The 21,032-nt window shown below is 46.5% G+C and overlaps 1 protein-coding gene across 2 annotated transcripts; it reads right to left on the bottom strand.

Annotated features, from left to right (window-relative positions):
• Positions 1-1,824: 1,824 nt before the first annotated feature.
• On the bottom strand, positions 1,825-12,890 carry Mettl21a (methyltransferase 21A, HSPA lysine). 2 transcript variants are annotated; one of them, XM_057761603.1, is made up of 4 exons: positions 12,821-12,890; positions 11,941-12,116; positions 11,110-11,221; positions 1,825-3,411 (listed from the first exon to the last, which is right to left on the bottom strand). In XM_057761603.1, the coding sequence occupies exons 2-4, from the start codon at positions 12,085-12,087 to the stop codon at positions 3,014-3,016; spliced, it is 657 nt and encodes a 218-aa protein (XP_057617586.1). In that variant the 5' UTR covers positions 12,088-12,116; positions 12,821-12,890; the 3' UTR covers positions 1,825-3,013. The 2 variants fall into 2 exon arrangements, with proteins under 2 accessions (XP_057617586.1, XP_057617588.1); XM_057761605.1 differs by having other exon boundaries at positions 12,786-12,843.
• Positions 12,891-21,032: the final 8,142 nt, after the last annotated feature.

The raw sequence follows: 21,032 nt of genomic DNA, 5'->3' as shown, positions 1-21,032 counted from the left end.
GGCTCGGGTAAGGAGCACTTGCTGCTCTTTCAGAGGACCAAGTTCAATTCCCAGTACCCAGGCAGCTCACAATAACCTGAATTCTAGCTCCAGGGAATCCAACAACTCCAGCCTCTGTACACACTAGCATGCATCTACCTGTACACAGACACATATAATTAAAACACCAGTTATTAAAATCTAGTATTCTATCCATTTACTTGGACAAATTACAATTCTGCTATCTATGTAAAATAATAAGTTTTCTGACAATTGCATCTCCCTACAGGTATTTTCTTCAGCCCAAGGTTTTGCCCCTTATAGCCAATGGCCAGACCACACAGAGATGTAAAGGCACTCACACACATGTATGTGCCTGTGTGTGTGAGCGTTCGTGTGTGCGTGTGTGTCTGTGTGTGTCTGTGCCCCCACAGAATCTGACTTGGAAAATGTTCCAAACCTAAACCAATAAAAGAGCTTGACTTTCACTTATAATAACCAATCTCTTTCTCTACTCACACACTCTATTTGTAGAACAAAGGGAGTGGAGGCATGGCAGTACTGTTGGGGATATTATCTTCAGCTGTGTGACTTTTGTTTACGCTGCATTTGTTTAACTCTGTGAAGCTGTGTTACTGTGCCTGTCTAAAACACCTGCTGGTCTAATAAAGAGATGAACGGCCAGTAGCGAGGCAGGAGCAAGGATAGGTAGGGCTGGCAGGCAGAGAATATAAATAGAAGAACTAGAAAGAGAGACCAGCCACCCAGTCAGTCATGGAGTAAGTCTGAAAGTAAGATATACAAAAGTAAGAAAGATAAAAGCCCAGAGGGAAAGGGTAGTCGGGAAAAGGTAGTCGGGTTAATTTAAGGAAAGATGGCTAGAAACAAGGCAGCTAAGGTCAAGCGTTCATAACTAAGAATAAGCCTCCATGAATTTGGAAGCTGGGTGGTGGTGGGTGCCCCAAAACCGATAGAACATCACACAACACAGTACTTTCAACCTTTTCTGACCCGTAGATTTTATGAAAACACCATGAAGCCTGCTAAATGCGTGGCAGACTTGGTAGAGCAGCAGGTGTCTCAGCTACCCAGCCCGTCCCACCTCGCTTTATTATCTTTCCCCAAAGTCTGCGATCTTAAAGGACTGAACGTCACTATTGGCAGCACTGGGTTCTGCAACGGTGGTGACGCTGTCAGGTTCTCATTGTTTCAGAGAGCGTCGATGTCATGGTGCAGGAGTGTTTCAGTCAGTCAGCTATGGATCTTCCCAGAAACAGGACATCATCAAATGCCCATAGCTTTTAGCTCACCTCTATTAAAATAAAACTTTAAACTATACTTAAAATTAACTAAAACCAAAGGGGCTGGGTATAGCTGTGAGGGATTTTTCTCAGTTAAATCATTTGATGTGAGAAAACTCATCCTAAATCCGGATATTCTGAGGTGGGAGGATCCACCTAATCTGTGCCACAGCTTCTGGTGACTGCCTGTGGAAGAAGGCGGCCCTCTCCGTCTCTCTGCCTGCTTGGCGTCAATCTCACCGACAAGTTCACTCCCTCACTGCCATTAGAGCCTCCTGCTTTGGGATTCTGGCATGTACTGACGACCAGATGAGACATCCAGTCTTGTGCACTGAACAACTAGTGGATTCTTGGGCTTTCCATTAGTAGATAGCTACCGTGGGACTAGGTGGACCACACAGCCTGTAAGCCACTCTGATATCCTCTCCTCTCCTCCCTCCCTCCTTCCGCACCTTCCCCCTCCCCCGTTCTGTTCTTCTAGAGAGGACCCTGACTAATACGACTACCATTTTTAAAAGATATAGAAGACAATGTAAGATATTCTCATATCCAAAATATTTATTAAAGGAAAACGAGGCCTTGAATAGTGTATACAAGTTCAACACATTTCTATTACCAAATGCCATTGTCTAAACTGCTTAAATTTTTAGTTAAATGTAAAAGAAAAGCTTGTTTTGATAACTTTATTCATAAAGTCTACCCAGAGAAAACTCAAAAACCAGTAACCTCTGGCTCGGGATGTAGTAACTTGGGGTTAGTGTCTGCCCAGTGTGTGCACGACCTGGGTTTGCTCCGTGCCACCACACAGCATCAGCAGCCTCTAATGGACTTTACCCTGGTCACTTGTTATATGCTTCTTACTGGGTAAAGGGAAGGAAAGTCAGAGAGGCCTCCAGCAGCTTGCAGCCTACAGGGAGCCCGAGATCCAAGCAGTGATTACAGGCACAATATAGGTTTGTACCTTGGGAGCTAACCTTCGTAAAATGAGAGTTAACTTTTCAGAACTGACACATAAAAGACGGGGGAAACACCTAAGAAACAGAGACAACCACAGCAAGAAACAGCAAAGCTGAAACAAAGCATTGTTTTGGAGGAAAATTTCAGGCCACAGTTTTATGTAATTTTAAATGTAAAAATTTTTATTCCTTTGCTTACATTCTTACCCTTGAAATCTGCTGACAGAATGCATCCTCATCTCAAGGTGCCTAAGGACTAAATGGTAATCCAGGTGCCGTGGCACACCTGTATCCCAGCACTCAGAGACAGAGGCTGGAGAATCACTGTTTGAGGTAGGCCTGGTCTACAGTTCTAGACCAAGCCAGGGCTGGAGTAAGGCCTTATCTCACAAGAAGAGTAGGAGACTTCAACTTGGTTTACACTCAGCAGATGAGAAAACCGAGACAAACGTACAGCCCAGAATGCACTGCTGAATCTCACCAATTTAAAGACACCTCTGTACGATTCTTTTCAGAGTGTTAGTGGGAAACGCTTACCAAGTGCGCACACTGGCTAAGGAAAGAACGCCAGGCAAACCTCCCATGTGCATTCACTGCTCAGCAGTGAGCAGTCGTGACACACAGTTATGGCAATGTGACAAGGTGGATTTGTCTGCAAACAACACATGTGCTGTGCTCTTTGAGCAGCTCTGGTTGGATGGACCTGCAGTCCATCACACAGGAGTTCTAGTTCTAAGATCTTACCTGACACATTCAATTCTCAGGAAACAGTGCCCACTACAAGTCCTCCCTCTGGCTTCTCTTCTGTGCTCTGTAAATATGGACGTCCTTCTCAGGATCGTAGTGAACCTTCCGCACAGCAAACTGCCTCTCCAGCATCATTAGGAAGTTACTATCCCGTTCATAGCGAATTCGGCAAGCTAAAAGAATCACAGAGTGGTTGCCACAGAGGTACCCCAGGGTGTGAAGAAGATCTGTGAAGGTATCTTCTAAGTATATGATATCAGCTCCAAGTATGAGATCAAATTCTCCAGGCGAAAAACTTCCCAAATTTTGTCCCCAAGTCAGCTCCTTAACAACAACTTTGGGCTGGATATGGGGAGGTAAGTTGGCTTCAACATTTGACTTGAGAAATTCTAATGCTACTTGTCGGTCCGTGATAGTCACATGCGCACCTACAATGTGGACAACAGAAAATAAGGTGAATATCATACATCTGCAGTGGGCAGAGAGGGCCTGCTTCAGTTAATACATGCATCATTTAAAAGTCGCAGTATGGGGAATACCACAACCTTCCACAGGCAGATAACCAGACCCAAACAGAACTCCTTCTACTGTGTAAAAAAGTGAACCTTCAGCTTGCTTCTGTGGCACACCTACTGATTGCCAAACTGGTTCTAGCAAACCCTAGAGTCACAAAGTGACACGCGGATGCTCCGGAATTCTCCACGAGAGCTGGTCCAACCGTCATGAGTATCTACCACTCAACTTGATTCAACAGGCCATAACCTTCAAATCAGCAATGCTCAGCATAAAACAAAATCCAAGAATGAAAAATTGATAAGCAGAGTATGACTATCAAGATCAGAAGATACAAACCAAAAGTCTGCTTTGGAGGAACCAACATTAAAACAGAATCACAAGAGAATGTGCAGGCTGCATTCATTTACACTCTTCAGAAGCGGTTGGGCTGTCTGTGTGATACATATATTACTGGAAACCTGTCCTCTGCATTAGTGTACAGACTTAGTATGTACTGGGTAACAGGCTAAAAGGCTAATTCGTGTGCTCCAAGTGCTATTCCATACGCAAATGAGGAAATCCAGGGCACAGTAGCTTACTCATCTGTCTTTATGTGTTACTGACAGTCAACTGCAAGATCTATTTTTTTAACCAATGTGGGTAAGAGAAAACTGAACAACAGCCAACCACAGTAGGTTATTCTCACTGCAGCCATGGCGGGTTAGCCTCACTGCAGCCATGGCGGGTTAGCCTCACTGCAGCCATGGCGGGTTAGCCTCACTGCAGCCATGGCGGGTTAGCCTCACTGCAGCCATGGCGGGTTAGCCTCACTGCAGCCATGGCGGGTTAGCCTCACTGCAGCCATGGCGGGTTAGTCTCATTACAGCACAGGAGGTTAGTCTCATTAAAAAAAGTGTAATCATGTCGAGTTTTGACATTAGAAAGTTTGAAATTTAAAATTGTTTAATTCCTTCATAATAGTATCTTTCCTTTGTATATTTTTTTCTAATCTCCCAAAGGATCCCAGCACCTTTCCGGTGGCACTTCCACCAGGTGTCTCTTATCTTAAACACTAAGGTAGCATGTAATTAAATCTGAGGTTGACAGTTCTAGATGGTGATACCGATAAAAACGCTCAAGCTGCTGGACTCTGCAAGCCTGGACCCACTACTCCAATGACTCACTGGCACAGTGTGTTGCCCAGTAAGCAGAGTTCAATGACTGTTCTCTGAGAATGAAAACTGCAGGCAGCCTTCCCAGTTTGAATCAGTACTTTTATTTGTGTGTTTCTGGGCAGGATACAGAGCACCACTACTGGCAATCCCTGAGTGATCGTAATCATTGAAGCTTCACCTGGGTATGCACTCAGAACTTCTCTAATGCCTATCCTGGAGAAAGAGCTCTCCCCACTAGGTACTACTAACTTACTAGGTCTTCCAGAGCTGCCATAGGCTCTTAATGTCACCCAAACAGTACCCTTTACACCTCCAGTTCTACAGATATCTAAGAGCCCACTGGCAGCCAGGGAGTCAGCACCGTGCTCACTCCAGCCATACTCTACTGAGCCCGCACAGGCCTGGTAGGAAAACCTGCATTTACCAGGTTGGTTCCAGCCTAGTGAGCAAGATACGGTAAGGAAGGGCATGATATTGGACCAAACACTAAGGTATCAAATGACTTCCTGTAAGATAAATACTACAAGTAGAAAAGCAAGTTAATATTGTTCACAAATGATAAGGGAAATGGAAGTGGACCTAGTAAAAACAATGGCTGTCACTCAGGAATGGAAAAACAATATGTAAACCTTTGTCATCACTTTTAGTTTCTGTTTTGTTCTTTTTGTTTTGTGAGCTGGTTTTGGTTTTTTGAGGAAGAGTTTCTCTGTGTAGCCCTGACTGCCCTGGAACTCACTCTGTAGACCAAGCTGGCCTTGAACTCAGAGATCTGCCTGCCTTTGCTGCGAGTCCTGGGATGAAAGATGCGCACCACTGCTGCTGGGCTTCATTTTCATCTTATAAGCACTGCTCTACTGATTAAACATTCAAGCATAACCATGTGCTAGAAACATAAAGCTGAGCAAGAAAACCCTTACCTGGAGCAAAGTCTCACGAGAAGGAGAAAGCCAAGAGTAACCATGATGCAGTGGGAGGCAGAGCAGCAGGGATGTGCTCAGCACCAGGAACTACACGTCAGAAAGAAATTCAAGAGAGGGAGAAGCCAAAGGAAGGGAAACCTGAACTTACACGGAAGAGAAGGCCATGAGCTGGGGAAGGAGAAAGGCCATTCAAGGCAATAGGCACCAGGCATAAGCAGTGTGGGTCCTGGGAACTTGTCAAAACATGAAAGAAGCTGATGAGCTACTGTACAGGAGATAGCCAAGCCTTGCCCACAAGTCTGGGATGTGGTCTGCAGCAGCAGAGAGGCACAGGATGTTTAAACACAGGCCACACCATCAATTAATTGACATTCTAGATAAGGGTCTGGCAGCTACTTCCGGAAGTGAAATCAGAGAGACCAAGTGAGAGGAGGCTACAGTCATGAAGGGCAGATGGTGGGAGCTTGGGTCAGCCTTAGAGAAATACAGAGTCAGGGCTGCTGAATTTGAAACCACAACCCATGAACTATGGTCCCATTCATCAGACCACACAGAGAACAGTGAGTCTACCAGGCCCACTTGTCATGCAGGCTGTTAGAAGAATGAGACTGACCGTTCAGCCTGTCCCTCAACGCTGGGTGACCCCCTGGATACTGATGCTAACTCAGAACCAAGGAAGAAAGAGAAGAAATGCTGGCAGGAGCTAGCCAGGGTGTGATGGGAGTTTTCAGGACCACGGGTCCAAGGCTCAGCAGAGTCGTGGGGATGGCAGCAAGTCAACAGACAGTATCTTCCTGAGCTCTGTTATTTCAGCACAGGAGTCTCCAGGCCTGACTGGGCATCAAATTACACAGACGATTTTTTTAAGTGAAAATTCTCTAACATATCCCAACATACAGAATTCTTTCTTCAAAATGGGATCACCCCACCCCAACCCCATGTAGCATAAAGACTCAGGATTTTCTAACTAAAACTCCAGTTTGAAAGTCAGAACTAGATCAAAAGTCTCACCACAATCCATAGCTTTACAGCCTTGGGCAAGTTATTTACTCTCTATTAACACCTCAAGTGTCAACACTGGAGGAAAACCCGTGACTGAGTCTACTTCCGATACAGGTCTGCTCTGAGAATGGCACAGCCCAACCACACACAGGAACTGCTCCTCTTACTGACATTCTGCATAACATCATCTACTTTTTATGCAATCTGTCTTTACCTAGTCCTTCCCTCTGGACTTAAACTGTACGTAGCTTCCTAAGATGTGGATCTGCCTTCCTGGTCACTGGGTGCTACTCACACTGACCCAGGAGACACTTGGTAGGGAGGCCATGTACTTAGGGGTAAATGACTGAGTACCAAAACATGAACTTGAAAAAGAGAACAACCAATCCCTTTCCAAATGTTTCAATCACTACATGTTTTAATTCTGTTTCTATTTTCAAAACTTTTCTCTTACTCTCAGTTTTTAACCTCAAAATTTCTCTAATCTAATACTTTATAGTGAATATGAAAATCATGCAACAACACAAATGCGTATACCAGGGATTAGAAACACACACGTACACACACGTACACACACGTACACACACGCACACACGTACAGACGCACAGACAGAAGATCATGACCACTGTGTAGTGGGGAGCTGCGGGCCTCTTCCCACAGCCCGGCTCATGGCTGCCTGTACAGCTAGCTTTATACACAAAATAATTACACGGAAACTGTATTCATTTAAACACTGCTTGGCCCTTTAGCTCTAGCCCTTACTGGCTAATTCTCATATCCCGATCAACCCATCTCTAATAATCTGTGTAGCACCAGTCTTATTGGGAAAGATTCAGCATGTCTGACCTGGCAGCTTGCTTCATCGGGTCTGCCTCTGAGAGGAGCTGCCCTGCATCTGCCCGGGAGAGGGGAGCATGGCGTCTGAGCTCACTTCCTCTTCCTCCCAGCATTCTGTTCTGTTTACTCCACCCACCTATGTTCTAACCTATGAGGGCCAAGCAGTTTCTTTACTTTTAACCAATGACCTTCCTCCATCACCACTGTGATTATGTAAAATACAGACGGAGAAAAGACAATGAAAGGAAATACATAAAAATGTAAATAGGAATTCTGCTGCAATGATAAATATTTTGTAATAGAGTCTTATTAATTTTCATGATTTCCAAAAGTCATCAATCTAGTTAGTTCATGCTTATTTGATTTTTAAATTTTAAGCTATGTGTACATATGTGTGTGCATTTGTGAGGGCAAATGCTCACAGAGTCCAGAAGAGGGGCTGGATCCCCTGGAGCTGGTTCCAGTCAATTGTGAAACAGCTGATGTAGATGCTGGGAACCAAACTCAGGTCCTGTACAAGAGCAGTACACACGCTCTTCACTGCCTAGCCATCTCTCTGGCCCCAAGTTCCTTCATGACCTATTCCCAAACTATCCAAGTATCCAGTGTCTGAGTAGCTGGTACTGTTCAAGGGTCAAGGACACAGAACAAGTCATGGTTTCATTTCTCAAGAGCCTCAATCTGAGACACAGACACATGAAGTGATTGTTATCCTTCTCTCAAACAGTGTTTGAAGAACCTTATCCTGAATTCTTCAACCCCATATTTTTAGACTTCTCATTAGAAAAAACAGCACTGGGGCTGGAGAGATGGCTCAGCGGTTAAGAGCACTGGCTGCTCTTCCAGAGGTCCTGAGTTCAATTCACAGCAACCACATGGTGGCTCACAGCCATCTGTAATGAGATCTGGTGCCCTCTTCTGGCATGTGGGCATACATGGAAGCAGAATGTTGTATACACAATAAATAAATCTTTAAAAAAAAAGAAAAGAAAAAACAACACTAAGAATAGCAACATGGGTGCATGACTATATGCACACAGGCGAATGCGCATACACCCACACACATACCCCACAGCACATCTTTTGTCAGCTAATGAGCTAATTAGCTAGCTATGTGTGATGGTAACTATGTATGCTGGTAACTAGCTATGCATGATGGTAACTATTATGCTGGTAACTAGCTATGCGTGATGGTAACTATGTATGCTGGTAACTAGCTATGCATGATGGTAACTATTATGCTGGTAACTAGCTATGCGTGATGGTAACTATGTATGCTGGTAACTAGCTATGCATGATGGTAACTATTATGCTGGTAACTAGCTATGTGTGATGGTAACTATGTATGCTGGTAACTAGCTATGCGTGATGGTAACTATGTATGCTGGTAACCAGCTATGTATGATGGTAACTATGTATGCTGGTAACTAGCTATGCGTGATGGTAACTATGTACGCTGGTAACCAGCTATGTATGATGGTAACTATGTACGCTGGTAACCAGCTATGCGTGATGGTGACTATGTATGCTGGTAACTAGCTATGCGTGATGGTAACTATGTATGCTGGTAACTAGCCCATCTTGAGCCTCACTGTGGAGCAAATACAGAGAAATCATTGTTAGAGGTTAAACACTGTGCCCAAGATCAAACAACAGAAACAAATGTGGCAAAATTAATCCTAAGTACAACTATATGCACATGTACTGACATAACATGTCTCTATACCCGCCAACAAAACTTGGCCTGTGCTCACAGCAGAAAACGGGGTGAGGAAGCTAGTGGAAAGCCTGAGCTTCTGTGTCTTGACATCGCTTGCGAGCCTCAGATTTCTGCTGATAAGGACCCTGGAAGTGGTTTACTATCTCAAAGCACCGGTACCATTTGAAAAAAAAAAAAAAGTTAAAAGTAATATATGACATAAAGGCAATGCTATATCCTCTAAGGATAATAAAAGATGTGGGGCCACGCAGAGTCTTACCAATGACTGATGGTGTTGATGAATAAAGTTTTCCTTGAATCAGGGACATGGAGCTAGAGACTAGCTGATTGGAACTGGTCAAAGAAATACCAGAAATTTGGATAGAGAAGATGCACAGGAGTGGAGAGAGGTATCTCTTGCAGTGTTTCTGGCCAAAAATCACAGTCACCTGGTTGCTTCTAAGCTACTCTGATCTAGCAGGTTTTCACCCCCACATCTGACTTCTGAATTTTTGTTGGTAAATAGAATGATAAAGACTTAATTTATACCTACAGGATCGTGGGATCAGAAGCCCACAGGGGAAGCGGGCTGACTGCTGGGTTGGGGGCTGCAAACAATAATTAAATATCATAGATTCATATGCAGTCCGTAAGCCAATAGAAAAACACCATTATGGTTTTTGCTAATAGACAGACCAATTAATATATACCTTAAAAACTTTTTTTAAGCCTTGATTTTTATTGACATGTATGGGTGTTCTGCCTGCATGTATGTCTGTATACCACTTGCATACAGTTTCTACAGAAACAGAAGAGGGTGCTGGGTCCCTTGGCACTGAAGTTATAGGCTTTTGTGAGCAGTCTGTGGGGGCTGGGAATCAAACCCGGGTCCTCTGAAAGAGCAACAAGGGCTCTTAACTCCTGAGCAATTCCTAGCCTCTAAGTGTACTTTTATCCACTAGCCCTGCCATTGCTCTCCAATCAAGATCAAAGAAAGCAACACAGATTACAGAACCAAAACAGAAAAAGGAATACTGAAAAATAATAAGTCGTCGGAGAAAAAGGTGGGAAAAGAGTGGCTTAGGTTGAGCCTAAAATAACCGTAGCGTATGAATAATTCAATGTTCTGCAGTTCCAGGCATCCCCTGTCAGTTTCCTCTGAGAACCAGTAGTGTTGGGAGTATTAGCCTGGGAGCTTCTCACAAATGCAAGCTCTTAAGTCCCCTCCGGAGCCGTGAATCAAGACCACGCTGTAAGAGGAGCCACAGGTGACAATACTGAGGTGGTTGGTGTGACAGATAACATATGACAGGGTAACTTGAACACTGAATCAGAAGTTGTAGAATGAAGTCAACAGTAAGAGAAAACATAACAATGAGACTTAAACGTGTTCTAGGGGAAAAACAACACTCTAAGCAGCCCAGTACCGTGGTGCAACACGCCTGTAATCCCAGCTGCTCAGCAAGCTTACAGTTCAAGGCCAGCCTGGCCAACATTGTAAGACGCCATCTCTGACAAGAACAAAAAAACAAAGAACTAAAGCCCATATCAGATGAAGGCTGATAGATTGATAGGTAGGTATCAACTAATTACAGACCATTGATATAATTACAGACCATTAATATAATTTCTTAAGGTGTCAGAGTACAATTGAGAACCCATCAACCCTAGAAGGGAAAAACCAGCCATTTTCTCAACAATGAGGGATTAAGTCTGGTAGTCTATGGATTTAGCACTTTAAGACAAAGAAATTGTACATAATTCTACCTCGGCATCACAAGATCAAAGAGAGCAAGGTGATCTCTCAGTAGAAGTATGAGTAAGAGGATGAGAGAAAGAGAGGAAATTGCTGTCAGCCCCAGAGCTGAGACCAGCAGCATGGGAAAAAGAGGTTAGCTCAGGAAGGCAGAATCCCAACCACGTGCTTTCCTCGAAGGAAACAAGTGTACCTCCAGTGAGTTCCACTCACAAGGAGGGAGCCAGCCCACTGTACTCACCTAGCAGGGCAGCCACTATGCCCACCAGCCCTGTGCCAGCACCAAGCTCCACAGCAGAGCAGCCCCCGAGCTCCACGGCCCCCATCTCCAGGTACATAGAAAGAACAATGGCCTGAGTGGGGAACACAGGGTGATTAAGGTCAGCAAGTGTCTGCAAGATGCCAAATGCTGGCCGGAAGAAACAAGAACCTAACACACACACTGGAACTTAGCTGCTGCTGTAAGATAACCTATTAGAGCAAACACAGGTGCAGCGTGGCCAAAGGCATGCCAGTCAGGGGGCGGCTATATCTAAAAAGCGTATTGTTTTACTGTGTCACAGCCCACAGTTACATACTAGGAGTATAACACAAATGTCTTCATGCCGGCCTTTTATTTAACAGCTGAAGACAGAGCTATCAGAAGCAGAAAAGCAAGAATCTTTTCAAACTATAAAACCCTTAAGACGTGATGTTAATTTTGGGCTATGTCTCCACACGTTCTTTGTGTGGTATTTCCAGAAACTAACTTAATGAGTGACCAGGGCAAACAGACTCCTGTTTTCCTTCCAGTCTCCTGATACTCTGGGAGCAATCACTGGTCAGTCATCCCACTTCCCTCGGCTTTCAAAATGTAATGTATGTAAGGGGCCGCGGGGATGACGAAAAACTTGTAAACTGGGTAGTAACGGTGCACTGCCATGAACATACTGAACAACCCAGGGCTTTTACATACTTCACAATGGACAACATATGTGAAATATATCTCAATAAAACAATCAACTTTCTTCTTAAAATGATAGTCTAGCCTTAGTTCGTGGACGTTTCCAGAGGCTCTCCAGAACTGACTTACCGCATCCCAAACCACTGCTGCGACTCCCAGTTGCCTCCAGTCCTGACGGATCTGGATGGTGTGGTTTGCAAAAGAGAAGGTGGCAAGAGGCTTGTGGAACTTCTGGAGCCCTATCTCCGCGCTCTCCTCATAGGGTACCAGGGCCATTTCTCCTGGGACCAACTCTTTGCTGGGACCTGTCATGCAAGAAGAATCCTGAGTGACTTAGTAACTTCAGAAAGCTTGTTGAAGCTATTCTACAAGTTCAAAGTAAGAAACAGGCTGAGGTGTATGCAATTTCTTCAACAACTTTTCCTCTGAGTCTTACGAGAAGTGAAATTTGGCTCCGAGTTCGTGACAACTGATACCTCTAGGGGAAACACCTAGACCTCGCCTACGCGCCCCTGCTACTCCTACGTGGGTTTGGAACTGCAAAAAGGTGAACGAAGTGGCAGTGACAAGCCCTGGGCACCTGCCCTTTCCCAACACGACAGAACAACAGCTCCCGGCTCCCCAATTTTTTTTTTTTTTTTTTTTTTTTTTTGGTATTCCCGCCTACATCCCCAAGTTCAGCTGGGGCAAAGGAGCCAAATATGTAGGCTGAATCTTAACGGTTCGCCCTGACTTTTGGTCCTCGCTGGCTATGGCAGAACAGAGCAGTCGCTCTGCAGGCTGGGGTCGACACGGGCAGAGAAAAGCAGCACGGCTGGGGAACCCCAATCCCGCCTGCCACCCTGGGGCCAGAGATGCGCCTCGCTCACGCCCACGACAGAGTCCTGGGACCCTCCGCGAGTGGGAGCGGGACTCCGCAGGACGCTCCACCCGGCCCTTCGGGACCTTGATAGGAGAGAGGAGACTTAGCTCACCGGCCACCCCGCGGCCCCTCAGTGCGGAAACTCACCGGGCTCTCGGGCCGCGCAAGCGCACTAGGCTTCCTCCGCAGCGCAAAGCTCCGCCTAAAGAGGGCAGATAAGCCGGAGGAAGTTACTTCCGGGAAGGGAGGCGCGAGCTTCCGGTCCGTTACTTTAATAGTGCTGCACTTGGTGGACCCGGGTTATGTCGTTCCCAGCTAAGTAGGGCAGCTTGGTCTGGGGCGCGGGCAAGAGAGGGCGATTGCGCAGGGGCGCTGGGTGCCCTGCGATGGAAAAACGCCACTGCCTTGCACCGGCTGCTCCTGTGCCGGTCTTATTTCTAAAAGTGGGCAGTTAGTGGGTAGAGTACGAAGCGAAGTCATTGTTAGCATCGCACAGCGCGGTGGAGCGGGCAGCGGCCCGCGGCGCCCGGCGGTTTTGAGCCGGACCACGTGCAGCTGATTCGGGCGCTCGAGTTGCCCCAGACACCCAGCCGCCCGTCAGCCTGGGCTGCAAACCCGGTCCCCGACCCCACCACCCAAGGGTCCCCGCGTGCCTGGCCCCTCCGAGTCTCCGCTGTTTAGCCTCGGCCAGCCGGCAGGCGGCGTGCCCGACCTCCGCATTTTCAGCATAAGCCAGTAAGATCCCTTCCCTCGAGTTACTAAATTTTCTGTTTGGGTCATTCCTTCCTCTCCATTTTTCTCTTAGTAGGTCCTTTCTTCTTACTTGCTCCGTGGATCTTTGCTGTCTCAGACCCTCAGCTTCCCTTTTTCTTTTCCTTATTTTTAAATCTCAGGTTTTTTTTTTTCCCACTAGAACTGTTAATTACTCCGATTTAAACAGTGAATACTTTCATGAATACTTTATTTACACTGTGCTGTGTCCCCATCAGTATGCACAGTTATTAAAAGAAATCCCTTCCTTGAGATTTTTTTTTCTCATTTCTTCCCTTTGGGAACCCAGCACTAAGCACAAGAAAAAGTGTTTTGAGGCCAGAAAAACGTTCAAATTTTTAACTGGATTCAACTCCCCAGACTCCTGGAATCTGGCTAGCCATTCTGTCTACCTGTTCTCCATCTTCCCACAGAAGAATGTATACAGACACGGTGCCGGGGAGGGGGGGAATAAGAGGGGGGGTGAGAAGGGCTGGCGAACGATTGTATACATATGTATATAACTTTAAAACTTCCCTAAACTCTCCAGCACTCTGCTGATAAGAACATTTTCAGCAGTACAGTTACTTACGGTATCCTTTTTGCCCCCTCCTTAGCTCCCAGTGTGGTAACTATTACCGACTTACTCAGAAAGGGCACACATACGCTTAGAAGAAAATATAACTTACATAGTAGTGTAGACATTAAAGGGAGCTCACATTTTATCAAACCAAAACAACCAGGGGCCCTCTCAATATCTGAAAAAAAATAAAATTTTAATCCTTGAAAAAAAAATGAGCACATGAGAGAGGGCACATACTTAACTGCACAGCCTGCCACGGGCCTGTTTAATGCCCCTTCAAAGGGATGCTCCCCACAGCCTTGCATCATAATCGACCACATGAGCTGCTCTGGCCATTAGAACATGGGCGAAAGTGCTTCTCACAGCTGTGTTGTTGCTCCCTCCCCACGACCCCAGGACTTTAAATATATATATGGTCTGTCTTGTCTACATAGCCTTGGCTGTCCTAGAACTCACTGTGTAGACCAGGCTGACTTTGAACTTAGAGATCTACCAGCTGCTGCCTCCCAAAGTGCTGGGATTAAAGGTTGTGTGCCACCAGGCCTAGCCAGGACTTGTATTTTACATTCAGGAGTCCTTAGCACAACCATTTGGAGCAGAACTGAATCAGGAGTGAGAACAAAACCTTTGTTGTAATTGTGACAATCTGGGGGTGCTACAGCATTACCTAGGTGGCAGACAGGGTGTGAACAAGCCAAGAGACTTCAAAAGTGAGGGAAAGGGTCCTGGAGAGATGACCTAGTGGTCCAGAGCACCTGTTGCTCTATAGAGGACACAGGTTCAGCACCCAGCACCCACAAAATGACTCACAAACATCCAAGACTCCAGTTACAGGGTCTAGTGCCCTCTTCTGACCTCTGCAGGCACCAAGCACACATATGGTGCACAAAATGTGTGCAGTCAAAAGAATCATACAAAATAAAAACTGGCTTAGAAAAGAAGATTAAATGAGGAAATGAGGTAAATGTTTGAGTGTGGGTGTTGAGCCTTTTGGCAAGGTAGGAATTCTTTTGGAGACTCGCCGGGCATGTAAGAACTTTCTCATTGTCCTCTTGACTCTCAGTGACAGCATCAGCTGAGGACCCCTTAATTAAACCACAGTCCTAAAGACTGAAAGACACTTCCCTGGCAGTCCCATTTTGTTGGGATTTGGTTGTGTTGCAGAACATTTGTTTAACTATACAAAGACTCATATTTGTTTAACTATGTAAAGATGTGTTGCATTTGTGTAACTGTAAGGTGTGTTGCATTTGTGTAACTGTGTAAAGGTGTGCTGCATTTGTGTAACTGTAAAGGTGTGCTGCATTTGTGTAACTGTGTAAAGGTGTGCTGCATTTGTGTAACTGTGTAAAGGTGTGTTGCATTTGTGTAACTGTGTAAAGGTGTGCTGCATTTGTGTAACTGTGTAAAGGTGTGTTGCATTTGTGTAACTATAAAGGTGTGTTGCATTTGTGTAACTGTAAATGTGTGTTGCATTTGTGTAACTGTAAAGGTGTACTCCATTTGTGTAACTGTGTAAAGGTGTGCTGCATTTGTGTAACTGTGTAAAGGTGTGTTGCATTTGTGTAACTGTGTAAAGGTGTGTTGCATTTGTGTAACTGTGTAAAGGTGTGCTGCATTTGTGTAACTATAAAGGTGTGCTGCATTTGTGTAACTGTAAAGGTGTGCTGCATTTGTGTAACTGTAAAGGTGTGCTGCATTTGTGTAACTGTGTAAAGGTGTGTTGCATTTGTGTAACTGTAAAGGTGTGTTGCATTTGTGTAACTGTGTAAAGGTGTGCTGCATTTGTGTAACTGTGTAAAGGTGTGTTGCATTTGTTTAATCATGTAATGGTGTGTTGCTATTTTACCTTACCTGCCTAAGGCACCGGATTGGTCTAATAAAAAGCTGAACAGCCAATAGCGAGGGAGGAGATAGAGGCAGGACTTCCAGGCAGGGAGGGTAAGTAGGAGGAGTAATTAAGGCTGGTGGCAGGGAGAAAGAAAAACAGAGGACAGAGAGACGTGGAGGAAACAAGAAAGTAGGACCTAGGGAGCATAAGGTAAAAAGCCCCAAGGCAAAATGCAGATGAGTAGAACCAGGTTCAAGTAAGCATAGGGCCTTCTTAAGTGTGTATTGATAGCAAGCTGTGAGAGGGAGAAGTGGGGGGGGGGGGGTAGAGGTGCATAAAGATCTTGTTAGGAACAAAAGCTCTCAAGTAATGACAGCTATCTTAGGGAGGTCCTGTGTTGCTTTCTGTAGCCCTGGGTCCTGCAAGTTTCCAGAAATCATACATAGGCTTAGAGGTATTCACTTTCCTTTCCCACCACTGCCCAGCGTTCTTCTCTTAATCTGTCCACTGTCTGTTCACTCAAAGACACAATTATTAAACCTTCAGAGATAGGTAAGTGGAAAGTTCTCTCCCTGTTGCAATAGCTGCCTGTATGCATTTGTGTGTACACATGCGTGTGTGTGTACGCATGCGCATGTGTGTGCGCTTTCGTGTGTGTACGTGTGCCTGAGTATAGGTGTGTGTGTATGCGTGTGCGTGTGTACGCGTGCATGTGTGTGTACATGTGCGTGTGTGCGCGCGTGCGTGTATGCTATGGCACCTCTGTGGAAGTCCAAGGACTGTGTAGTCCTCAGTCTCCTCATTTGGGACCGGATGTCACTGTGTCCTCAGCAGCTCATGCCATGCTAGCTGGCCTGCAAGCTTCTGGGAGTTCTCCTGGCTTCTGCCTCACTGTGGAACTCTGAGACTGCAGACGCACAGCCTTAGTACTTGTGGGAACCTAAATTCAAGCCCTCACACTAGCATGGCAAGTGGTTTACCCGTGGAACCATCCCCCAGCTCTGCAACACCTTTTTATTTTTATCAGCCAAACAAAGACTGTCTGCTTCCATCATGCAACAACCCCAAGAAGAATTGAAGAGGACACTCCTGTTTTCTGGATTCTTCCATGTTTGAGGTCACAGAAGCAGCAGTCGCATTGCTGCCACTTGGTTGCTTGCTCTTCTCACCTCCCACCAAGTGGAAGCCCCACCCGAGGCTTTCTGTAGAATTCATAGTCGCTGTGGGCAGCTGCTGTTGTTACTTCTTAGAGTCTATTTTCTGTTTTCCTGGAGCAGTTCTTTCCTGCTAATTGTCAATCTGGGATCCAAGCTCTGAGTCAGCTCCCAGTCTACAATTTACAAATGCCCCTCTACTTACAAAGTGTTTACATTCAGATAAGCCCAGTGTCAGTCAAAATTGTTGGGAGTTGAAAATGCTTAGGACACACTGAACCTAACAAACATCATATAGCTTAGCAACACAGAATGCTGCAGTCCATTGCTTCTCCTTGTGATCATGCAGCTGACTGGAAGCTGCAGCTTGCTGCTGTTCAGCATCCCAAGGGAGGTTTGTGCAGCATATATCACCAGCCTGGGAAAAGCGCCAAGCTCAAAGAATGGTTTCTGTTAAATACACATCATCTTTACACTGATGGAAGGTCAAACTATTACAAGTTGGAGACTGTATTAGCTGTGAGGGGCTTCTGTGTCAGTTTTCCATATGTAAAATAAGGATAATGAGATGGCTGAATTAAAAAATGAGTACTGAGTTCCTACTGAGAACTGACCTCCCAAACAGGACAGCACATGTAATAGTTGCTGTTTCTGTTCTGTATTTGGGGTGTATTATTTTCGGACCCAGTTCTATGACTAGACATAGGTCCCAAGCCTGGCTGTTGGGCACATTCCTTCCATCTGAAACACACGAGTTAGAAGTGAAATGGCTAAAGCAAGGCTTGGCCAGAGCCCAACCAAAGGCTGTTGGCACTCTCAGAAAACAAGGCTGTGGGTGAAGGGGAGACGCTGGAGGTGGTCCCAGGGGAACTGAAGCAGTGGAGCGAGTCCTGGTAGAGGGAGAGGAGACTTCTGTTAGTGCCCTCTGAGCACCTGGATCCAGTCAGCCTTGAACTTTCCATCATGTGAGCCATCAAATTCTTTAACTGGATTAAGTCCTTTGAGTTGGATATTTGGTGTTGTTTTCTACAGAAGGAAAACAATCCTAATCCATTCAGTCCAGCTGATCCCTTGAACAAAGCTAATCCATTCAGTCCAGCTGATCCCTTGAACAAAGCTAATCCATTCAGTCCAGCTGATCCCTTGAACAAAGAAGACAGAAAACCATGCTGTGGGGGCAGTTGTCAGAGAGCTGAACAGATGCCTGCAGAAACCCTGGGGCATAGCTGCCAGGTTGCCAAGTATTTCTAGTGCTAAGCCCTTCTTGGGTACATGTGGGCTCCTGGACCCCAGGGTACCAGAGTAATGGGGAAAAGTGCCCTTTTTGCTTTCTGTTCCTTGAGTGTCTTATACATACAACGCAGGGTCCTAATGAATAGGTGAATTGTGTTTTTTTTAAAAAAAAATAAGTCATGTAGACAGACTACAAATATTCTGTAAGTTCCTCATACATGGTTTAGTGATGCTAACTGACCATCACATTTGCCAAAACAACCCTGTCCTAACTGATGACGGCAGAGTGTCAGGAAGACATCCGGTTCCTACCACACAGTCAGCAAATGGCTAGAGTTAGAACAGGCTCCATAAATATTTATGGTATGGCAAGCCAAGTGTGACGGCACACGCATTTAATCCCAGCACTCAGGAGGTGGAGGCAGGTCAGTTCTCACATACACAGTGAGACCCTGTCATGCCGCATGATGGCTCCCATTTTCCCGTCCATTCTAGGACAGAATAATGCACCGGCACAGATGCTCTAGAGGTTGGCTGGGTCTCTTCCCTGGTCCCGAGGAAGCTCACACTCCAGCGGTTTCCTGTTGCCCTACAGCTCTCTAGCTTCCTCTTCTCCTTTCCCACAAGCAGGACTGTAAGTGGCCCAGACTTGCCTCACAGTGCTTGTGGCCAGGTCCCCTACCTGTAGTCTATCTTCTGCTCTCTGAACAGCCTTAGATCCTGCCTGACCCTGCCTCATCCATCCGTCACCCTCAGACTTTTCTACGGCACGTAAAGAAGCCCTTGTGGCCTCACAGCTTTCTTCTGGGCATTTGGAGCAGCTGTCTCTGGTCTTGATTTCTCCCGCTTCCTCGACATGGCCTCTAGGTTCTCCCTAGGCTGCTGCTTCCAAGGAAGCTTGCTTTTCATTTTTTCCTACAACCCTGAAGATGTGGCCACTTTACTAGAATCCAGCTTGTTCAAAGGTCCCTCTTAAAACAAGCCAGGTCCTCAGCAGCCATAGTGATGCCACAGAAAGAATGAGGAATTTGCTGATAGGCCTTGAACGTGTACTGTTCTCTATCAGCCTTGATAGAGAACACTAAAGCTCTGTGAGCTTCTTTCCTCTTCCACAAAGGACACTAGTGATGAGATCCATCCCGCACTATAGGGGGGTTAGTGATGAGATCCATCCCGCACTGTAGGGGGGTTAGTGATAGGGTCCATCCCGCACTGTAGGGGGGTTAGTGATGAGATCCATCCCACACTGTAGGGGGGTTATTGATGAGATCCATCCCGCACTGTAGGGGGGTTAGTGATGAGGTCCACCCCACACTGTAGGGGGGTTAGTGATGAGGTCCATCCCGCACTGTAGGGGGGTTAGTGATGAGGTCCATCCCACACTGTAGGGGGGTTAGTGATGAGATCCATCCCGCACTGTAGGGGGGTTAGTGATGAGGTCCATCCCGCACTGTAGGGGGGTTAGTGATGAGATCCATCCCGCACTGTAGGGGGGTTAGTGATGAGATCCATCCCGCACTGTAGGGGGGTTAGTGATGAGATCCATCCCGCACTGTAGGGGGGTTAGTGATGAGATCCATCCCGCACTGTAGGGGGGTTAGTGATGAGATCCATCCCGCACTGTAGGGGGGTTAGTGATGAGATCCATCCCGCACTGTAGGGGGGTTAGTGATGAGATCCATCCCACACTGTAGGGGGGTTAATGATGAGGTCCATCCCACACTGTAGGGGGGTTAGTGATGAGATCCATCCCACACTGTAGGGGGGTTAGTGATGAGGTCCATCCCACACTGTAGGGGGGTTAGTGATGAGGTCCATCCCACACTGTAGGGGGGTTAGTGATGAGATCCATCCCGCACTGTAGGGGGGTTAGTGATGAGATCCATCCCGCACTGTAGGGGGGTTAGTGATGAGATCCATCCCACACTGTAGGGGGGTTAATGATGAGGTCCATCCCACACTGTAGGGGGGTTAGTGATGAGATCCATCCCACACTGTAGGGGGGTTAGTGATGAGGTCCATCCCACACTGTAGGGGGGTTAGTGATGAGGTCCATCCCACACTGTAGGGGGGTTAGTGATGAGATCCATCCCGCACTATAGGGGGGTTAGTGATGAGATCCATCCCACACTGTAGGGGGGTTAGTGATGAGGTCCATCCCACACTGTAGGGGGGTTAGTGATGAGATCCATCCCGCACTGTAGGGGGGTTAGTGATGAGGTCCATCCCACACTATAGGGGGGTTAGTGATGAGGTCCATCCCGCACTGTAGGGGGGTTAGTGATGAGATCCATCCCGCACTGTAGGGGGGTTAGTGATGAGATCCATCCCGCACTGTAGGGGGGTTAGTGATGAGATCCATCCCGCACTATAGGGGGGTTAGTGATGAGATCCATCCCGCACTGTAGGGGGGTTAGTGATGAGATCCATCCCGCACTATAGGGGGGTTAGTGATGAGATCCATCCCGCACAGTAGGGGGGTTAGTGATGAGGTCCATCCCACACTGTAGGGGGGTTAGTGATGAGGTCCATCCCACACTGTAGGGGGGTTAGTGATGAGGTCCATCCCACACTGTAGGGGGGTTAGTGATGAGGTCCATCCCACACTGTAGGGGGGGGTTAATGATGAGATCCATCCCGCACTGTAGGGGGGTTAGTGATGAGATCCATCCCGTACTATAGGGGGGTTAGTGATGAGATCCATCCCACACTGTAGGGGGGTTAGTGATGAGGTCCATCCCACACTGTAGGGGGGGGGTTAATGATGAGGTCCATCCCACACTGTAGGGGGGGTTAATGATGAGGTCC

This window comes from Chionomys nivalis, chromosome 2 (assembly GCF_950005125.1).
Source record: "Chionomys nivalis chromosome 2, mChiNiv1.1, whole genome shotgun sequence".
NCBI classification, from domain to species: Eukaryota; Metazoa; Chordata; class Mammalia; order Rodentia; family Cricetidae; genus Chionomys; species Chionomys nivalis.
This window is presented reverse-complemented; position numbering and strand designations above follow the sequence as displayed.